The sequence below is a fragment of the Thermobia domestica genome, chromosome 3, assembly GCF_964235325.1.
Source record: "Thermobia domestica chromosome 3, izTheDome1.hap1.1, whole genome shotgun sequence".
NCBI lineage: Eukaryota > Metazoa > Arthropoda > Insecta > Zygentoma > Lepismatidae > Thermobia > Thermobia domestica.
Window position 1 is genome coordinate 163,339,568 of NC_137456.1, and position 22,873 is coordinate 163,362,440.

Sequence of the window (22,873 nt, forward strand, 5' to 3'; positions counted from 1 at the left end):
GTCGTGCAGAGGATGATTACGGAAAATCCCGTTTTGAACGGGTAACGAGGAATCCTGCTTTCTTCTCTTCATAACATAGGATTTTTAAATCGTTTATTCCAACGGGAAATCACTATGGACACTTAAGACGAAAATTCTTTTGTTTGCGCGTCTGTTTGTTTGTTCCCACATAATAGGGCGGATTTAGAGGGGTCCGATCCCCTCTCTGAACTTAAAAAAAAAAAAAAAAAAAAAGATTTTATAGCTTCAGGCGAAATTTACGTAGCCTAGTTTATATGTATTTCGTGCCGCGAGCTAGTTCTGATTTTTTAAATACACACCTGCCAAATATCAGGAAATTTTGTGAAAAAAGGTGTCACGTTGATAAACGTTGCTGTACTGTTTCCTTAATGCTTAAGAAACATTGTTTGGATTGAGATAGGTTAACGAGTGGAGATTAATTCAAACTTCAACCCTAATACTTTCACTTAAATGGCATAATTAACATTTAATACTAATTCCTAATGCTTTTTTCTTCAGTTCGCGACTTGTATTGTACGAGGTGAAATATTTGATTTAAATTTTAAAAAAATGATTTAGAAAAAGAAAATCAATAAAATTGATTTTATTTTTAAAATTATTTTTTCCCACCGTGTTTAATAATAATGTTAGATGTTCTTATTGGGTTTCTTTTACTTTTAGTAGTAAGTAGGCCTAAGCGAATTAAGAGAGTTTTATAAAGATATTACCTGTAATTACTTGACAGGAAAATTGTCACACAAGTCTCATCATCATCATAGGTATTCTGCCTTTATTGGCATGTCACTTGCCGCAGCTGAGAAGCTTCCATGCTCCACGGTCCTCCGCTAACTTCTTCGTCTTCGCGTATGATCTTTCTGTTTTTATATCATCCATCAGTTGTAGTCTCCTTCGCCCCCTCCCTCTCTTTCCTGCCACCATACCCTCTAGGACGTCCCTCATGATACAATTTCTTCTTAGGCAATGTCCCAACCAGTTTCTCTTCCTCTTCCTAATAATATCTAAAAGTGTCATGTTGATAAACGTTGCTGTCCTTTCTCCTTAATGCTGAAGAAATAGATTAACAAGGGCGCCGATTTCTATGTAAATTTGGGTGGCCCATTCAGATGCAGAAGGAATATATATATATATGAGGATTTTAAGACAAAGTGCATTCAAATTATGCCAAATATTGTATATTTATAAATATAATAAAGGAGCCACATGAGATTTGGGGAGGCCCGGGCTCCTCCAGGATCGGCGCCCTTGGTTAGCGATTGGGGATTAATTCAAAATTCAACCCCAATACTTTCACTTAAATGGCATAATTTACATTTAATACTAATTCCTAATGTTTTTTCTTCAGTTCGCGACTTGTATTATACGAGAAGAAAGATTTGATTTAAATAAAAAAAAAATCAACAAAAATTATTCTTATTATTATTATTATTATTATTATTATTTGAAATAAAATTATTTTTTTCCACCCTGGCGATAACGCATTCCTTTGTCTCAGACCATTCTTGACGTAGAAGCTCGTGGACAAGATTTTTTCTTCTCGGACTTTACTCTGGGATTCATGTAAGCACATTTTAATTAATCTAAGCTTTTTCGGTATTCCAAATTCTGTAAGAATGTTGTACAATGTTTCCTTCCTAATCGAGTCGTAAGCCTTTCTAAAATCAATGAACAGGTGATGTACTGGGTGATATATTCCCATTTCTTTCTTGAGTATTTGTCCAATGTTAAATATCTGGTCGTAGTTGATCGATTTCGCCTAAATCCACACTGATAATCCAATAATTTTATCTGCGTATGGGATCAATCTTGTTAATGGAATGTTTGGAAGGAGTTTATAGAATGTTGACAGAAGAGAAATACCTCGATAATTATTACAATCAATTTTATCGCCTTTCTTGTGAATTGGAACAACGATTGATTCTTCCCGCTCTTTTTAAATGTATTCCATAGTTTAAGTTCCGTAAAGAGATGTGTTGAATTCCTTTTATTTAAAATTCAGAAACCTTCAAGACTGGGTAAACCGTGATGATGGATATATATTTTAGAGCCTAGGAAACCACACATTACGGATATGATCCATGAACAGAAAATTCGATACTTTCTCGATTCTAAATAAACTTAAGGAACAGTCAGTGCATTACAGAATTTGGTATTTGGTCTAGGAATTAATTCGTGCGGTTGGTACGCACACATTGAAGCTGTAGTACAAACACAAAATACATAAGTACCTTAAGAAAAATATTGTCCATCGCTAGCCACCACTTTCGCCCATCTGTCAGGCAATGTACGGATTCCGTGGCGAAAGAAGTCCTCATCCTTGGAAGCGATCCAGTCAGAGACCCATGTTTCGATATCTTCTGAAGAAGTAAACCGCTGTCCAATCAAATCGTTGTTCATGCAATCGAACAAGTAGTAGTCCGAAGGAGCAACGTCTGGTGAATACGGCGGGTGGGGTAAAACTTCCCATCCGACATTTTCTAAATAGGTTTTGACCGGTTTTGCGACATGTGGGCGAGCGTTATCATGTTGAACAATAAGTTTATCATGTCTGTTCTCCCATTCTGGTCGTGTTCTGGCCAGAGCTTGCTTCAAACGCATTAATTGTCGTCGATAACGTTCTCCATTCATAGTTTCACCCGGTTGCAGCAGCTCATAGTACACCACACCTTTCATATCCCACCATATGCACAGCATAACCTTTGCACAGTGAATATCTCGTTTTGGTTGTGATGGACCTGGTTCACCTGGTTTCACCCAGGCCTTTTTTCGTTTAGGGTTCTCGTAATGGATCCACTTCTCATCACCCGTAATAATTCGATGCAGAAACCCCTTTCTGCTCTGTCGTTGAAGCAGCAATTCGCAAATGGTTTTTCGTCTTTTAACGTCTCTGTCTTTCAATTCATGTGGAACCCAATGTGACATCTTTTGAATCATTCCCATGGCTTTCAAGCGTTTGGAGACTGTTGTTTGATCAACGCCTAATGCTGCTGCAAGTTGTTCCTGCGTTTGACACGAATCCTGCTCGAGCAATGCTGTCAATTCTTCGTCTTGAAATTTTTTTGGCTGTCCAGCTCGCTCTTGGTCTGCCAAGCCGAAATCACCACTTCTAAACCGTGCAAACCACTTCTGACACGTTCGCTCAGCTAGAGCATGGTCACCATACACTTCCACCAAAATACGATGACTTTCAGTCGCACTTTTCTGTATGTTAAAGTAATGCAGCAGGACACCCCGCAAAAACACTTTATCAGGCACAAATTGCGCCATGTTCACTTAACTACAAACTGGTGTTGTTGACGCTTTAATCCACTGCCCTATACTACGAACGATACGCGATGACAGGGGTTTGCAACACATGTGTGGATACACGGAACTGTGGGACGCTCCGTTCGTTGCGCCATCTCTTGTCCACCCGCACGAATTAATTCCTAGACCAAATACTTTACCGATTTTGCAAATTCGAAGCACCTGATAGGTGATATCAGATTATTACGTATGTGATCAATGAATAAAAGGTTTGCTCGAAATATTTATACAATGTTCATGAAAGTTAAAACTTAACTGTAGAATTTCAAGAACGTACAGAACCACCGGAAACGAAGCTCTTGACTGCAATCTTTAAGAGTATCATGTAAATGTATTTCTCTCATGTTTTACTTTATTTTGTTTCAAAAAGAGGGTATGTGATATTGAAGTAAAAATACTACATACAATTTTTTGAAGAAAAGTACTTACTTTCGTATATAAGAGGTTAAATTTTTTTATGTACATTGGTTAATCCCTTGGAATTCATAATGTAAATATGTTAAGAATTAAAATTGTTTGAAACATCTTTCCGAAATTCATGGTTTAGTTTAGAGGTTTTATATTATTATCTACATCAACCACTAATTAAATGAGTTTTGTGTTGTAGAGAAGCGAAACAAAGTCTGCTTTATCAATTTAGAGCAAAATTTTGAAAAAAGCCCAAAATTTCCGAAGCAGATAAAACCGAGGTTCCCCCCCCCCCCCAAAAAAAAAGCAGTCCCTTGCCGAGCCCTTGCATCTCTACACACAAGTATTATGTTTTGCAGTATATACGTCCATACAAACATCTCCCAGCGTTACTTTTGTTTCTTTTACAGAGTAGGATTTTTCCCACATTTCCCCAGTAATTCGAACGCTGAGTACCTATTTCAATATTAGCCTAAATTTACATTTATAACTATGTATGTATTGTATACTATATACAATTACTACCTGAACTATGGGTAATCTAAATTTGTATAACCTGTCTGTAACAGATACCTCTTGATTTACGGACAAAATATAGTGTTCTACCGGTGTCTGTTATTTAGAAGTTCCCTATATTAGCTTCAGAAAGCATTCCAGGAATATGTAAGTTTAAGTTTTTATTAATGTGTATTACATACGTTGCATTGCAAAATATAATTACACACAAGTATGATTTAATGATGATGATGAAGTATGATTTAAATATAATTTAATTTCAGTGGAAGTTCAACTAATCCATTATTGTTATATAATTACTATATATTAAGAAGTAACGTTTGTTATTCATATCATTTTAAGGTTCCTTTCATTATTTCCATTGAACGTTGAAGACGGTGCTAAAAGGGAAATTTCTTTGGATACAGTTGCAAATGTTCTTGGAACAGAAAGACGGAGGTTATACGATATTATAAATGTGCTGGAAAGTCTACAAATGGCATCTAAGGTAAGATAATTTCGAGGTTAAATATCATAAATCAGCATTTGATGGTCCCTGTTTTATCTTATTCTTTTATTTCTAGAAAATTGTAAATTTCGTGCTACTAGTTTTTAAATATTTTTACGAAGCCTTTCAAACTGAGTAGGAACCTTTTTGCGATCGCACAGAAATATATATATTTGCTACAAATATTAGTTTCTGTGGTAATAAAGTGGTGTTTAATGCTCAGTTTTATAAGTTTAAATTACGAAACGCAAATTTCGGTACATGTATTTCTTTCATTATTCTCTTGCAATTTTTAGTACAAGTTATGCGTACCACTATCTACTATCTACACACACACACATATATATATATATATATATATATATATATATATATATATATATATATATATATATATATATATATATATATATATATTAATATATTTGTCGCTATTGGAAGGCTGCAACTATATTCGGGCAGGAAAGTAGAATAATTGTGTTGCAGGTTTCATTTGTGGCTTTTTGTTGATTGTGCTTTCCGCGAGCAGTTGTGAACTGAAGTAGAATTTTCTTTATCTTTAAATTATCAATGTTTGTGATATTGATCATACTGTGTATTAGTTATAAACCTGTCAGCAGACTTTTATTTGTCAGGGTTTAAGATAAGGCGAGTGTTGCATCTTGATGGTCTCATATATGCTGTGGGCTGGTTTTGGAGTAATGAAGAAATAGTGCTTATGTGGGTAGTGGCATATGTGTTTCAATAACTAACATGTGTATGGCCCCGTCCGTCTTACTCGCGTTATTACTGCTAGAGACGAGACCAAACTTTGGATGTTTGTAATATTGTAGCGTCCTTAGTTTGCAACACTGAATAACAATTGTGATACCGAAAGTTTTCGTTACCATGTGGATTTGAAATAGGTAATACCCTGATTAGATTTGATAAAATATAACTTTATGTTGGGTTGGCAACAGTATTAACCTGATAGTATCATAAAGCGTGTCAAATAATGTCCCGCTGCCGATATTTGTCTAGTACAAAATTTCAGCATTTTTTGTGTATTAGTTTAAAATTTACAAGAACGTATCATGATAAATGGTCCATTCTGTACATATATATAGTAAAAATAGTGTATATATATATATATATATATATATATATATATATATATATATATATCACAAAGTACAGTGTCCAAGGTGATGGCCTACAAACTCACGGCAAAATCACATCAGCGAAGAGCAAGTAGTCGAAAGAAAATCATTAGTGACAAGTCCCGCCGGGCATTAAAGCAGATTGTCACTCAGAATCTTTGTTCAACTGCGGTGCAAGTGACAGAAGTGTTCAAGTAGCACTTCCTACAGCCTACGTCGACAATTACAGTTCTCTGCGAGTTACATGATATGGACATACGGAGTCAAGTTGCACGAGTAAATCTCTGATAAGAGCCATAAGTAGAGACGAAACTTTTTCGCTAATGCGATAAGTACTAAACGTTAAAAGAATGCGTATATGTTTAAGAAAAGTCAAACTTTTCGTATCAGAGCCAGAAAACACGTTTATATTATCGCGTTTTTTCGAAATTCGGCATTACTTGCGATAAATGTGAGTGAAAACGAAAAAGTGGACTTCTTGCTAATTATTGCTAATAATAACTAAAAAGCGCATTTCCAATATTATTTAAGTTAAAAATTGATGCATTTTACCGAAGGGTCCAATTACCTTTATGCTCACCTTATTTTCGGGAAAACGAAAAACTTGCGAAATAAATTACAGTTGGCTCAAGCAGAAAAATTTGGGTCTGCTACTGCAGAGTTAATCAGAAAGGGTAGTACTTCTCACACCAGACTGAAGTTAAGTAAAGTTGAAAACCTGCGTGTTAAAAGGTATTGATGAAGCTGCGAAATTTCACGCGAGCAAGTGATGACATTCTGTGTGGAGAATTTACGAAGAGCTCTGCAAGTTATTTGACCCAGAAACTGTTTCACTTCATAAAGATGTAGACATCAACAAAACTGAACTGTTATTTAACTCGTTAACTGTGTTTTGTGGTGAAACTGTTCATGATCTGTTGGTTACTTACCGTGAATTTAAAAGTAAGGTTATTGAAGTTCTCAATAGCGAGGATAAGGAAGTTGACATTGTATCATGTTAAACAGTTTAAAAGTTAACCACAGGTGTTTTGCTGTCATCCCGTTACGTTCAATATGGTTACCAGTCTCGAGTATTGATGCCGAGAGATTCTTTTCCAAGTATAATGTGATTGTTACTAACAGGAGAACAAACTTAAAAGAAGAATTGGTTATGTCTTGCTGCATGTTATCCTTTAACTAAGGATGAAGTTAGAGGAAGTGTTCAAATTTTTGCATTAACGTCTATATTTCAGTAAATACATTAGCTAGAATGTGCACCTAATCAAGGTATATTCTCATTTTTGTATTAGATACACTTTACTACTAAAAATATACTGTTTACAAGTATCATTAAAAAAAAAAAAAACTTACGCTACATTTAAAAAGTAAATGCCACATAAATGCGAAAATTTTGATAATTAATGCTACAAAATATCAAAATGGTTGCAAAAAAGTTTCGTCTCTAGCCGTAAGGCTTTTTAGCTCGACGCCAATTGTACCGCAAACATGCAACATGGACCGCTGATGACTAGAAACATGTACTATGATCGATGAGTCATCCTTCACCTTATTTCAAACCAAGGGCCGTGTTTGTGTGGGGGGCATGTGCATTCTATGGTCCAGATGTTGTTTCTGGGCAGTGACACCATATTCCAAGATGATGATAAGCCCATTTACGTCTGGAGTTACTGTGACGTGATTAAAAACATGAAGATTAACACGTCCTCTGGCTTTCCAATCCCCAGACGTGAATATATTTGAACATCTGTGTTTTTCTGTCACATATTTCTGCCTCCATCTTATATCATAGAATTGAGTGATGCTCTACGCTTAGAGTACCGTAGAGTGGCGTGAGTTTGAACAAAAATTGAGGAAATCTCAAGGTTCAGTATTTGACACAGATTAACCTGTTACAAGATTGTACTAAATAAAAAATGCACCAGTAATTTTTATTTTCTTGGAACGGTTAATCTTTGTCAAATACTGAACCCTAAGATTTCCTGAAATTTTGTTCAAAGTCACCCCTCAGTACGGTAGTGTAATATTCCATTTGTTACCATTCACGACGTCTGTAAATCCATTCACGGCGCATCAAATTTTCTGAGGGCCAACGGTGTTTCAGTGTGATATTAATCTGGTAAGTAGGTATTTTTAAAGGTCTTTTCATTAAATTGATGAGTCTCTATCTGTATATATATATATATATATATATATATATATATATATATATAGAGAGAGAGAGAGAGAGAAAATCACGGTGACAGTCCTTACGGTATCTAACTACCATTTGGACGTCGCAGGTTCCATCCTTACGGGAGCAGATTTATCTCCTGTTGCAATGCGGCTCAGGGGTTCACCCAGCCCCTGAGGAATGGAATTTGTGTAAATCTGGAAGATAAAAGCAACCAGAGCGTGATGCTGAATATTTAATCTCCAGAACGTGACGAAGTCGAGAAAGTGTCCAACCAGTCCTTGGGCCTTCTTTAACCTGTCCCGAATGCGCACATACCTTTACAATATAAAGGTCTACATACAACTTAACAGTGTGTACATAATTTATTATGCTATCCAACTCCAATCATGATTTAGATTTTTACAACTTGATAATGGACAACTCTTTCCTTCGGAGAAGGTTTCAGTTTCGAGACTTACCTTATATAAAATTTTACGTCATTACAGCATGATGGCAGCTGTTTTATTGATAGTAATTGGACAAGTTAATTATTTCTTATATAAACAGAAAATAAAGGAGTAAGCAAAAATTAAAATGAAATGAAATCTTTGACTCTTACATCCCACGATTATACCGGCTAGGCTAAAGGAGACGGTGATAATGAGAAATGAATGAAATGGTGGAATGAAAAATTGGGAGGAAACGGAGAACCCCGAGGAAAAGCACGGACACGGTGTTTGTCGACCATAAAGTTCACTTGGCGCGAACTGGGATCGAACCAGGGACCCCAAGCATCAGAGGTGAACGCTTTACCACTGAGCCACCGCTTCCTAGGCAACAATTAGAACTTAATATGGATGTAGTAATAATGCAGATAAATTATCAAATAAACTTCATTAAGTTTTCTATTTATTCAGCAAAGAGAATAATCTTATTTTTATTTATTTATTTATTTTCAGAGTGGAAAGAATCGCTATATCTGGCATGGACGGCAGCACTTACCTACTACATTGTCACATTTAAAAAGTTTAGCACTTAAATTAGGACTTGCCAAAAAGGTTTGTATTTTTACTTCAACTTTTTTTTTTTATTATTAGGTTTACAGGTAAATTTAGCCAGTTCAACGTGCGACTTGAAGCAGAGAGCGCTGTGTCATTGATATTTAATTATCTGATTACCTAAATAATATTATTTTACTACTGAACCTAAAATCCCCTCTAGACGAAGCTCCTAAAGTAGATTCCTGGCGATGCCACTAAAGGATTCACACTAACTTGTTGAAGTCAAGGAAATTTCTGTACTTCACAGAAAGTCAGGGATTATTTTTTAACCTTGTTTTTGCAATAATAGTCTTTATTATAAAATATTAATATGCAACAGTATTTTTTTTAATGAGAGACATTTCATCCTAGAATTGAGTCTTAAAACGTTTTTAGAAAATGTGTGTCTGTCTTCTAGACTTGACAATTTTTATTCTATTATTAAAATACAATAAAATAAACCATATTAAGAATTGTGGCGTATTACTACAGAGAATACGGCAGTGGAGAACGAAAAATAATCAAGGCAGATTCGAAAAGATGTTAAGATATTGTTTAATTAATGTTTTGATACTAGTTTTTATTTTATTCTAAATACAGGAAGTGTGACCTGTATATTTACAACATAGTACGAACAAATTACAGGTGAACCTAGACACTCAAAATAAAAAAGCAAAATCTCCCTGAACATTTATTGTATCGAGTCAGTAAAGATTTTCAAAATGACCAAACTTTAATTGTGCTGTATTATGCATACATCAGGTCGAAATTACAATATTGTAGTAATATATGGAACCCTAATATACAGAAATACTCATTCTTGATTGAGCGTACTCAAAATAAGTTTTTAAGGCTTCTTACCCTTAAAAAAACAAAATTCTATCCAAAATTTGAAAGCTACATTAACCTTGTTGAAAATTTTAATTTTGAAACATTAGAACTCAGGAGAAGAAATATTGATTTATTATTTTTATACAAACTCTTTCATGGCAAAATAGACTGACCTGATCTTAACGAACAAATATGTATCCAAGTACCATCCACTAAATTGCGCACTATTGATTTATTATTTTTACACAAACTCTTTCATGGCAAAATAGACTGTCCTGATCTTAACGAACAAATATGTATCCAAGTACCATCCACTAAATTGCGCACTGCTTCGAAAAATACATTTTTTTGTATGACAGCGAAAACAAACGTCTTAGGCGATCTCCTATATAAAGAGTTAGTGCAACCTACAACAGGTTAGTTAAAGAAAATTTCAACCTGGATGTACTGGCAATGGATGTATTAATTCTGTAAGACAAATGTAATTATGACTAATAGCTTTATTAACCTATATAATCTGTATAACTTATATACTATGTAACACTGTAATTAGGCCTGTGCCTGTTGTGTTATATGTCAATAAATCAAATCAAATCAAAATCTTCCTGAATATCTTTCAGAAAATCCCAAAGAATCCTGCTTCGGGCTTGGGAAATTAACGTCATCTATATGGCTACCGTCAGAATGTGTAGTGTTTTGTGCGATTGGGTTTAGCTTCCTGCAGAATAGACGTAGAACCGTCTTTGTTCTAAACTCAAGAGAATCGATTAGTAAATATATGGCATGCAACGTATTTCATGTATCTTAAAAACAGAAACGGAAACATGTAAAAATGTTTTTGACTAACTAGTTTTCAGTGTAAGTGTAAATAACTCAGTAAATATAAAATATTTTAAAACGTTCTAAAGCGTTATAAGACCTTTACAACGAACCAGTACATTTTCTGTATCTTCAAACATAAGGAAAATATTTTATTCAATTCAAGATTTGCATGCGCAACAATGGTTTAATTTCTATCAACTGCGCCATTTCAAGTCTTGCTTCGGATGGGCAAAATTCTTAAGTTTGATCTATAATAATAATGTTTCAATTTTTATTATTATTATTATTATTATTATTATTATGTTATATTAGCACATAATTCATTAAAAATATGTATGATATTTGTCGAACTTAAGGGGGAGAGGTTATTTATGCTTCTCTTCCCTCCCAAACGACGCCGTTGAATATATGTATATATATACTAAGAAATGCGTTTAATCAAATTTTAAACACACTTGAAGTCTCGCTCTTTATTACTGAAAACCATTTAGTCCGAGCATTTAATTTAATTGAGAGTTTAATTCGTTATTACTTCCTTCACTATCGGAATTCTCAGGATTCTGAGCCATGCGAGAAACTCCAGAAAAGAAACTTTTAGAAAGAGGTTTTGCAGGACGAGAGAATTGAATATATCGTTAGAGTGGAAGTTGATGAAATGTCATCTTTTCTGGTATCACGTACGCAATTCCCATAAAATACACATAATCTTTCACTTCGTTCTGAAACAAAAAAATGGTAATTTTAAGAATGCCTTTTTAATTTGTTTTCCAATTTTCAACTTTTGCGTATTTTTTTCTTTTTTTTTCTTTTTCTTTTTTTTTTTTTTTTTTTTTTTTGTAAGTTTTGTTAATTTTTCTTAATGTTTGGATCGAAAGATCCAGTATATTTCAGGCAAAAATTTTCTTGTAGGCCTTATATCTCGAGAACTACATATAGTGTAGCCAAACCAAAACTAACAATTTACTCAGTATGATGTGCTTATTCCGTAAAAAAAATACGAAAACTCGATTTAGGGGCTGTTCCAAACTTTTGTGGCCCTTGATCCAAAAATTAATTCTTGGCCAAGATCGCAAATCTTTTGGTTTTTTATCATTCCTAAAATTCTTGTTTGTCATTCTTTTCATTTCGGTAATATTCTCGAGGCTTTGCGCCGAGGTAACCACATTTTCTTATAGGATGACAATTTACAAGCAAAAGAAACAGAATCTGAACTACAGATATTAGTCTTTGTTTCTATGTTGTCAAAACAATAGTGGCGTACTGCAACCCGTATCTAAGGTAAATGGAAAAAGTTGTAATTTTCAATTTCATTAAATATTGTATTTTGGCTGGAAAAAGCAGCATGCCTAGAAAGCCTCCACCTCCACCGAAATGTGTCCCTTATTTTCACTTTCCGATTTTCCATATACCGGGTGGCCCAAAAGTAGGTATACACCCCTGCATTGATCAAGTATAACATTCTAGCTTACAGGTTTATTTGTTTCGGCTGTTCCGAGCTTACGATGTAAGTAAAAAGACATTAAGAACAAATAATAAGAACAAACTAAGTCTACCTGATGGATAACAATAAGTAATGATATAAAAAAGCAATGAGTTGAACAGTACGGGACTGTATACCTACTTTTGGACCACCCTCTACAAGTTGTTTAATTTTAAATAATAATTACATGATTTACATAGAGACATTAATTTAATTCTTTATGTTTGCAATGAGGTGTAAGACACGAAACACCATGGTACGTACTTAGTAGGCTGATATGCGGGAAATAAGTGGCTTTTTCGCTCAATAGTTCACTGTATTTGTCTTATTCATTAAATAATTTAATTTTATATTTTGTTTTGCTATTTTCATTTAAAATCGAATTTGCATATTTCAACTAAAGAAGCTGGTTGTTTTTTGTATATCTGGCGTGATGCCTATCATTCTATCATTTGGTATGTTTGTTGGATTCTTTTAAAGTTGCAGTTACAAATTTAATCGTCATTTCTCACATTTTTAAGGTCATCTCCATGATTTTTAAGACATTTCATAAGTCATGGTATATTTATATTTGTTTAGGTCATGAACTTCCGCCCTCCTAGTTATTAACTTACATTCTGCGGTTATGTTCTGCTGGTTAAAGCAAACAATAAATGTAAATTAATTGCGATGAAAGAATTATTTCTATTAAGACAATGGGAGGAAGTAGGAGATCGGGATAAAAAACAAATAATAAGGTATTGGCATTCAGTTGGTGGGGTCTTGAAGTTCGGCCCTCGGAAGGATCTGAATGTAGTTATAAAAGATTACCTACGCTAACCAATCTAAAGTGTATTTACATTTGTTTGCATCTCATGCGACGTCCGAACTAAACGAAACATTTGAAACGAAAATTAACATTATTAATAAGATGCATGCTATGATGATGATATTAGTGTCACGTTTGTGTTATTATAACACACTGGGTGTTAGTAGAGACACGAGTACCTTTGCTATCTGGAACATTCGCCCGGTGACAGCTGACTTTCTGATGAGAGGTTTGGCAACAGTATTTTACGGTCTCATTGGTTAACGCCAACCATCAGTTCGGCTTACAGTGACTAGTTTTTACTTTATTTTTTTAATGAACCTCATTTCCATGTCCTCTTCTTCATCTTCGAATATGGGAGATGTATTATTACAGCCATGTCCAGTACTACACATCTCGGAAACTTTAAATCTGATTTTCGACAAAAGGAATTTCGTTCATGCCCCGACTTGTAGTTACAAGCAACAAGTTGCATTAGTTAGATGGAGCAGGATCCTGAAGTGTTAGTACTGGCCTGAATTCATTGTTGAACAAAGTTCCAACCTCAGCCTGTCGGTGGAAGATCTATAACTTGCTACTGTTGCACCTAGTCGGGCACACGCAAATGATGTTGCTGTGCAGCTGCTTTCGTCGTGGGAGGAATGCTAAATTAAAACTAGCAGTTACAGGCTGCATAGCTGAGATCTTCATATACGAGGCCCATTCAAGTCATAACAGCTCCATTTCTTTTTTTCTCAGTACTGTGAACAGATAGAAATGTGCTGCTTGTTGTACAATACGCGAGCACTCGTTGTCAATGCGTGACAGAGATGGTAACACCGTACGGCACACACAACTGTACCGGCAGCGGCGAGAAAGATGACAATTTTGATATAATACTCGTCGTTTTCTCCATTTGCGTAGTGTGATACCGCATTGCCAGTTGAGTGATACATGTGATGATGGTGTTATTGATGTGTCTAATGTGCGTTCGTGGGTGCGACAGTTCAAAGAAGACAGAACGTTGTGTGACAACAAACCAAGACAACCTCGGCCTCCACAAGCCGGACTGACGACATGATTGAACGAGTGGAGAAAGTTGTTTTGGAGGATCGCCAAATTAGTGTGGAACACATTGCCTCCAAAGTTGGCATTTCCGTGGAATCTCTGCACACTGTTGTGAGACCGGCTTCCCATTAGTTCTCCAATACATTCCATTGAACGCATAAGCACTTGTTCGATAGTCATAACAGACCATATACCAGTCTACAATTTGTGGCTTCCCCTGATGGTGAAATATCCTTTCTCTGAAAATTTCCTGAATTCTTCGGAATCCGTCTTTTCTTCAACATTTATGATTTTCTGGTGATAAAGGTGAGCAAATTTAGCATAGTTGAAATGACCTGTACTGTGGAAATAATCATTTACACAACAGATTATAATCTCCAATATAATCATAAATCTCCAATCCTCTTTGCTCTCACAAACATAAAGATAATCGCTACCACCTTTATATATTTAATCCAGAGTTTCTGTGTCCGGCCATTTTGATGACATATTTGTGAAACATGATATGGAATTCCGTGGATCTTTACCCAGGTATTCACAAAAGGACGTGATCAATGTTCCAACTTTTTATTATTATTATTATTATTATTATTATTATTATTATTATTATTATTTAATGTATAGGTTTAACTGTAATTGATCGTACTGAAAGGCAACAGTTCTGCAGTAAATATTGCTAGAAAATATATACACTTTAAATTGAATAAATTAACATATTTTCTTTTTATTTAATTCAGAAGTTCGTAATTTGCTTGCCTATGCAAATTACATATCACATATATATCTTAATATCTTTGTATAGATTTATCCTAATGGATGTACACATTGCTCTTAAATCTCTTTTCAGTAAGAAACAAAATTAACGACATAACTCATTGCCATTTGTAACAGGTTTGTAACTGTTGTACTCAATTACATTTTAGGTTGAAACCATACAGCAATGTAATGTGTCTGTTGGAGTGGTGGATTCAACTCAGGAGAAATTCCTCTACGACGAAGCAACTGGTTATGAGCTACGTGCTTTGGAACCCATAGAAATAAATACGCAAACACAGAATATTCTTCAACCTGAACTGAAAACGAGTGAAGGATCGTGTCATCGAGATGAGAATTCAGAGATGACTGAAGAGGACAGTTCTGTTGGGTATAGTGAGAGTGAAAGTGGCAGTCAGTGTGGAGACGGTGAAGGTGAATCAAAGCGAGAAAAATCCTTAGGAATTATGTGCCAAAAGTTTATCATGCTTTTTCTTATTGGAAACAGGGTAATTACATCTTTCCTCTCGTTCTCTTTTTTACTTTACAACTAATTGTTTCTTTTTTTTCTGTTATAGAATGTGAGTTATTTTTTTAAAACAAGATAATTGTATTTTCTCGTAAATTAGATTTATGAAGCATACGTTCGTTTATTTCGTTCTTGATTATTTAATGTGTCTGTAAACTACAGGAAGATGATTAACTTGTTTTTAGTTGACTCTAAGACATTACAACAAAGTTGGCAAATAGATAAGTTACAAGGTTAGCACTCTAAACCTTGATATGTGTGGTCTTGTCTACAATTCTGGTGGATATTTAACTCTAATTAGTCTATACAGAACACCGTGGAATGAGCTAATATTTCTTCTATTTTTATTTATTTTTTAAGAACACCTTTCTTATGCACGAAAATTTTGCTTTAAGATAAGGAATAACTTTATTATATTTTTCAAGTAACTAAATGATAATCGTTTATTTTTAGCAGGATAGTTAAATAATAGTTCGGGGGAGAAGCTGCAATTTTTAGCCATACCATGATTTTTTATACATATATAAGGTTTTTCAGCTGATCTTACATGATTTTAGGGCGCTGATTTCGAATCCGATGAGTGCCACTCTGTAAACCTTGGGGAAACTTTGCAAATGGGGGTAAAGAAGGGGGGGGGGCGGTGATGTTCTCTTACTTTCCATGTCTTAAATCACTGGATTATCTCAGCATAGTTTCATTTTTCTCATATCCTATTGATAGTAGAATGCCAATTCATACATATATTATAAATAACCATGTTAGTAATCAAATAACCAAATTTGACAATTTTCTCACCGCAGTCAGGGTTGCCAACTATCAATAAAATTTACAAAAAGAATTTTTATACAGAATATTTAATTTTACAAAATTTTCACATAGAAAGTGTTAAGAACAAGAGAAGTGTCGTATATATTCCAAATATATAATCCTTAAACTCTCACATGAGCTATGAAAAAATCCAAACAAACACTAGAAGGGAAATGGTGAAATACAAATTTTGACTTTTAACCCTTATCCGGGCAAGACATTTTTGTAACGTAAACGGGCAACCGGGGCCTGTGAGGCCCAGTATATATTTTAAGTGCAGAATACACAAAATCAATGCCTATTGTCACTTACTGTTCAGACCAGTCTAGAATGTACCGGTATATATTTTTGTCAAGTAGCGAAACTTCGTGTCACGCTTTTGCAAGCCAAACAGAATAGCAAATCCGGTCCAGACATTTTTGTAACGTAAACGGGCAACCGGGGCCTGTCAGGCCCAGTATATATTTTAAGTGCAGAACACTCAAAATTCAATGTCTGTTGCCGCATACTGTTCCGACTAAAGGTTACAATAGTCACGTGTTCAATATATAATTATGTGACAATTTGATCTAATATTTGACAGGAATTTCACTAAAGTTATACGGGGCCTCCTAGGCCCCGGTTGCCCGGTTACGTCAGGAAAAGATTTTCAAATTTAAAAAAAAAAAAAAAAAAAAAAAGCTTTACCAACTCGATATGTTCATGATTTTAACTTCGACGAAAGATAGAAGATTTCAGTATGTCTTCGAAATATGTATGGTTATTGAGAAATTTTAGAAGAATGAAGCTACTGGGCCTGGGAGGCCCCGGTTGCCCGGATAAGGGTTAAATATGGTTAGTACAAAAATAACACATTCGGAACGATTCAAATATATATTTCTTGTAAACTATTTGCAGTTTGTCTCTTAATCATTTGTGAATAGCCTTAAACGTATTTGCTGGGCAGATACTCTACTTCCTCTCTTGAACGTCATAGTTGTCAACTATCACGGATTATTTTATTTTATTTTATTTTGAGTCGAATTTTTAGTGATGAAAACGTAAAAGTAAACGAGATCTATGCAAAGTATATGCAATATTTTTATTTTACTCTTCATGTCACTTCGAATACGTTATAAACGTATGAAAACTGGTTATTCATAAAGCGGTCAATTGCGACAGCGATATGAGAAATGTTTCTTTCGTAAAATGGAGTAATATTTTTCTTACTGTCTAATTTTAATTTTTCACGCAGTCAGGATTTGAAAAAACCCGGATATTTTTGAAAAAACCCAACCCACCTGGGTCCATGTGGGTTTTTCGGGTATTTTCGGGTTTAATTGGGTTTTATCGGGTTTAATTGTTTTTTTTTTTTTTCGAAATATTTTAATGTCTTTGAGGTAAAAATGTTAAAATATGATTTACATTTCAAGATTGTCATTGTCACAACTTGCAACATTTTTCTATTCTCTGCTGTTTTGTAAAAATGGCCGCCATTTTGAAATTTTTTATCGGATAGCCGAAAAAATCTATACAGAAAACTTAGAATGTCTCGCGTTTCTACCCTCAAAATTTGAACATAAAAAGTCCGAAAATTGTACCGTGTAGCATGGATACACGCTATTTTAAATAATGGCTGCCATTTTGAAATTTTATGCCGCCAAAATATATACAGCTAAATTAGTCTCTCGTGCTGTTACTCTGAAAATTTCAACTTGAAAGACCGAAAATTGTCCTTTGTAGCGTGGATATCCGTGTTTTTTAAGAGCCATTTTGTAATTTTACGTTTGTATGCCGCGAAAATCTATGCAGAGTGTCTCCAGTTTGTATCCTGAAATTTAAAAGACCGAAAGTTGAACACTGTGTAGTACAGGCAGACAAACGAACAAATGTAGATCATCCCATGAGCCTGAGTGACGTTCGGCAAATATGAATACCAAATAGCTATATTAATTTGAAACAAAGACATAATTCATCAAAATGTCTTATATGAAATTAATATTTTTCAACGTAAAATAAATGGTTTTATTGTTGAAGTTCACTCTCGATGCTTTGTGCGTTCAATTACGGGAATTTCCCGAGCACTTGTTGCAAGACGGTTCTTTTCTAGTGTTTTTGCTAACTATGGAAAGTAGAAAAACCGCACCCCTGCAAAATTCCGTATGATATAGGTCTGTGTAACGTATCTCTGTTCGGACCCCCTCCCTCATGGGAAGGAAAACACTATCGTGAACAAGAAAAGTGCATTAGCACCTGTATTCTGCATATCCTTAGTACATTCAATAATAAGCTTAATGCTATAAATTAGGAATGGCCAAAATTTTCCGGATTCCGGAAATTTCACTTTCCGGATTTAGGAAAATTCCAGAATTCAGAAATTTTTCCGAATTCCAGAATTGGCCATCCTTACTATAAATGAGAAACTGAAATCGGCATTGATAATTTTTTTTTGTATTTATCACCATTTCTTTAAAATTATCTAAACAAATGAATAAATTAATCTTTACTTGACAATTTTAGATTTGGAAAATGAAATTTATTCTTTAAACTTACACTTCATCTACAGGAAATTGCTTTAAGAAGTCCTTGTTTTTACTCTCAATAAATGTATAAAGTTCCTTACAAATAAATTTCAAATTTTCCGTGATACAGTCCCTGTCATCTCTTCAAAATTATGTAAGCAGATGAATAAAATATATTAATCGTTGATAGATGTGAAAGGTGAGTTTTGCATTTACAGAATGAAAGTTACTTTTTAAGTCTATACTTTGAACTAGATACAAGTTTGAAAAAAACGGTCATAAATGGGCTGGTAAGAAGATTGCACCGGTCACCAGTTTTAATCAAAATAACAGCAATATTTCCGGCCAGGTCGGTGAAAAACCAACCCTATTCTTTTCCGAAAATTAATTTAAAACAATTAACAAAGATAGGCCTATAATTCATATTTTATAAAGTAAATGTTTCAAAATGTAATAAATGAAATTAAATATCTTCCAGCGTAAAATAAATAGTTTTATTGTTGAAGTATTCACTTCCGATGCTTTGCGCATTTAATTGCGGGAATTTCCCGAACACTTCTTTCACGACAGGTTTTCCCTGATAATGCAGCTTGCTTTACTGTACATCGAAACTTCAATTAATACTGAAGTTTGAATTCAGCACTTGAAATAGTAAGCGTTACGTAGTCTTGGGAGCTCCGAGCATTAAGCTTCTTAATTTTGACAAGAATTTTTATGTTATTGCTGGTGTTGATTCTACAGAATGCTTATTTGAAGGGTAGCAACAAATGACTGTTGTTGGAAAACCAAATTTTACTGAATACCTTTGTTACCACCAAAGGTAAGAAATAACACTAATAGTTTTACTAATGTATTTACATATTTACTGTTAGTACCGGCACCTGTGACCTTAAACCCGTCAACGTATGAGGGATAACGTCTCTCGGCGGCGCCGAGTCAGCAAGTACACTATTCACGGAAAGTATTTTTCTAAAATATGGAATTGCTTATTTTACTTCAAATAGGTTATAAGCATAATCCACACATTAATTTGTTCTATAATTATCTCAAGCTAAGGGAAGTTTTTTTTATTCATTCATTCAGTTTATTCAGAACTTTATAAAGGTCTTATGTTGAATGTTGTTGTCTACCTTAAAGTGAAAGCATCTAATTCGCCCAAAGAAAGTTCAAAATCTGATAAAAATAACTTTCAATGTGATCACCTTAGTTGTACCAATAATATACTAACAAAACGCTCAAAAACCCAGGTGGGTTTTAAGGCGGTTTTTTTCAGGTGGGTCCAACCCGAAAAAACCCGCTGGATTTTTTCGGGCTGGGCCCCACATGGGCAAACCCTGCACGCAGTACATCAAACAAAACAAAAAAAAACACTATGTTTTTCCAACAGTATCTGCATACTTACATGTTGAAAGCTTTAACATGTGTTGTTTGGAGGAAAGAAAAACACAGTACAAAACTATCAATATCAACGCACAAGGAAAGCAAAGGACTCCTCTTCAGCATTCTCTTCCGTTTGTCTTGGTCCATTCATACACTCACTTTGACAGGTATAGAATGATGTGCACTTCGATGACCTAGGGCAACCAAAACCACGTGTCATCCCGTTGTGCATTACTGCATCAGACGCGACATACGAGGTATATATTCTTTTGCAGCATATGGCAAAAATTTCCATCCGAAATCTCTTGGATCTGTTATGATTTGTGTAATGATACGCAAGAATTAAACCACAGAACCTTTATTGATAACCATAATTTTGTGCAAGTGTAATAACGATCGCAGAATTCTTCTTCTTACAACACTGTTGCCATAACATGTATTTCGAAAATCGCAACAGGATCTAGACCGGGAGTAGTATTTTGTTCAGCTGATTTCCATATAGCTGTCTGAAGATGAGCGCGCTTATAATGTTCCTGCAGTGCACCAACAGTTGGAGGAAGCTTAGAAAGAGATGGCAGACTTGTGATTGCTTTGCTAGCCATCCTTTTCTTCCAGAGGAGCTCGTAATCCGTTAAAACGGTTTCTCCAGGCCTGTATAACTGAGCAACAAATTATTACACTGCTCTGCTGCTACATTTTCTTCAGCTTTGGGATTGCCAACTGCTTCAAATGTGCCTCGAAACTTCAATGGAGTGTTCAGCATTTAGCCTTTATCAATCCCAGCAAGAGATGAAGTAGTATCGCACCCAGTTAGAGCATGGGCTGCCAGAATGTTCACCATATACGGACTGTGCACTCTTACAACTTCATTTATGTCAATTACTTCTCTGGATCCAGCGCATTTTTCCATTACGACTGGTGTAGTTTGCTTTTGAACATATACATGATATGCAAATAGCACTAGTACATCCTTATCGTCACACTTCACCCGTATAGATTTGTCAGGAGCATGTTTAGCCTCCCTAAGAACTATGTGCATCATATTTATATCAGCTTCCTTGTGTGTTGTTGGTTCACCCCGTACTCCTGCTCCCACTTCAATAGGGGGTGGTTGTGGTCCAATGATAACCAATATAAGATTCATCTATACTAATGCCCATTAGCGATTCTGTGACTAATAAAGTAAGATGCATTGACGTCAATACGAATGCTCTTTTGGGTAAAGGAATTGATAATATAAGTTTATATTGTCTTGAATTTCCTTGTCGCTCCCTTCGTGTTGCTGCTTTGGTGCTGTTCTCATAGCATCTATCGAATACTACATGCAGAATATGGGCTTGTTTGAGCTCACTTTCCACCATTGCTATGAATGTCTTTACATATACTTCTACAGTAACCGGATGTGCTGGTCATGATACGTGCCAAAGCATTGCGCAACCGTCAAGAATTACAGTTTGATGGGTGCTTACTAGCGATTTTGCTGATGGCAAGTTCGTGTTGAAGCACCAGTTTTTGGAGTTTCTCGTATTTAGCCCTTCGCAGTAAACAGAGTAGTTGAAACTGGAGCTAATTAATGGTCAAGCATATCATCCACATCAATATCACGAGACGATATGAGCATGCCCATTGTACAAGCATAAATAACACTGTGCTTAATTATAACTTGAGCCTAACTTCACTGATTTTGTAATGTTTAATATTGTTTCAGTTCTCTTGGAAATACTTTAGTGAAAACTTCCAGAGCATTTACACACAAAGTCAATCAGCTGCTGTGTTCCCACATAAACAGCCTCTTGTACGTTTAGCGCACTCTAATGCAAATTTTAGCCACTAACAATATTAATTAAGCCCGTAGGTTCACGGCTTTAGTTATCAAGGGGGGGGAGGGGTTCGATACATGTTGACAAAAATCATGAATCTTCTCGCGATCTGCACAGTCAGCTTTGATACGTGGACCTGTCTCCTCCCTGTGATGGAAAACTAAGTCCTCATTTTCCAGTTTCTTCATATCGTCCACATTTTTCTGAAGAATTTGACTAAACACGTTTAAGGAAAGAGCCCATACGGCTAACGTTTTCGGTTGCGGGGTAAATCCAATTACATCAGCAGATCCACGACCATATCTCATGTATGTATTTTCGAAAAACTGATTCCATACCCCATTTTAGACACTCAAGAGTTCTTACTACGTGTTCGCCAGCTTTAAATTTTGCACCAATCTGATTCTTCTTAGATTTGTTTACGGTCTCACCTACACCAATAAATTTGCATGTTAGTAATTTGAAAACTTTTCGTTTGGTTTAATGTGTGAAAAGTTACTATTGTACTGTTATTACATGAGAAGAATGAGTAAACCTACGTTTATAAAAACAAAATTTTGCTCCCAATTTTTCTCTCTCTTGCTCGTCTGAAATTATATGAGCAGTAAATAAAAATATTGCATACACTTTGCATAGATCTCGTTTACTTTTACGTTTTCATCACTAAAAATTCGACTCTTTTTTTATTGGCAACTATGACGTTCAAGAGAGGAAATAGAATATCTACCCAGCAAATACGTTTAAGGCTATTCACAAATGATTAAGAGACAAACTGCAAATAGTTTACAAGAAATATATATTCGAATTGTTCCGAATGTGTTATTTTTGTACTAACCATATTTAAAAGTCAAAATTTGTACTTCACCATTTCCCTTTTAGTGTTTGTTTGGATTTTTTCATAGCTCATATGAGAGTTTAAGGACTGTATATTTGGAATATATACGACACTTCTCTTGTTCTTAACACTTTCTATGTGAAAATTTTGTAAAATTAAATATTCTGTATAAAAATTCTTTTTGTAAATTTTAT

At 34.9% G+C, this 22,873-nt stretch overlaps 1 protein-coding gene across 2 annotated transcripts in view; it reads left to right on the forward strand.

Annotated features, from left to right (window-relative positions):
* The window catches only part of LOC145680856 (uncharacterized), an 83,438-nt gene that overhangs the window by 20,959 nt on the left and 39,606 nt on the right, over positions 1–22,873 (forward strand). For both annotated transcript variants that reach the window (XM_081751987.1, XM_081751988.1), the window contains exons 3-5: positions 4,591–4,735; positions 8,986–9,084; positions 14,978–15,316. In XM_081751987.1, the coding sequence (XP_081608113.1) occupies positions 4,591–4,735; positions 8,986–9,084; positions 14,978–15,316 (583 nt within the window). The remainder of the gene's footprint in view (positions 1–4,590; positions 4,736–8,985; positions 9,085–14,977; positions 15,317–22,873) is intronic.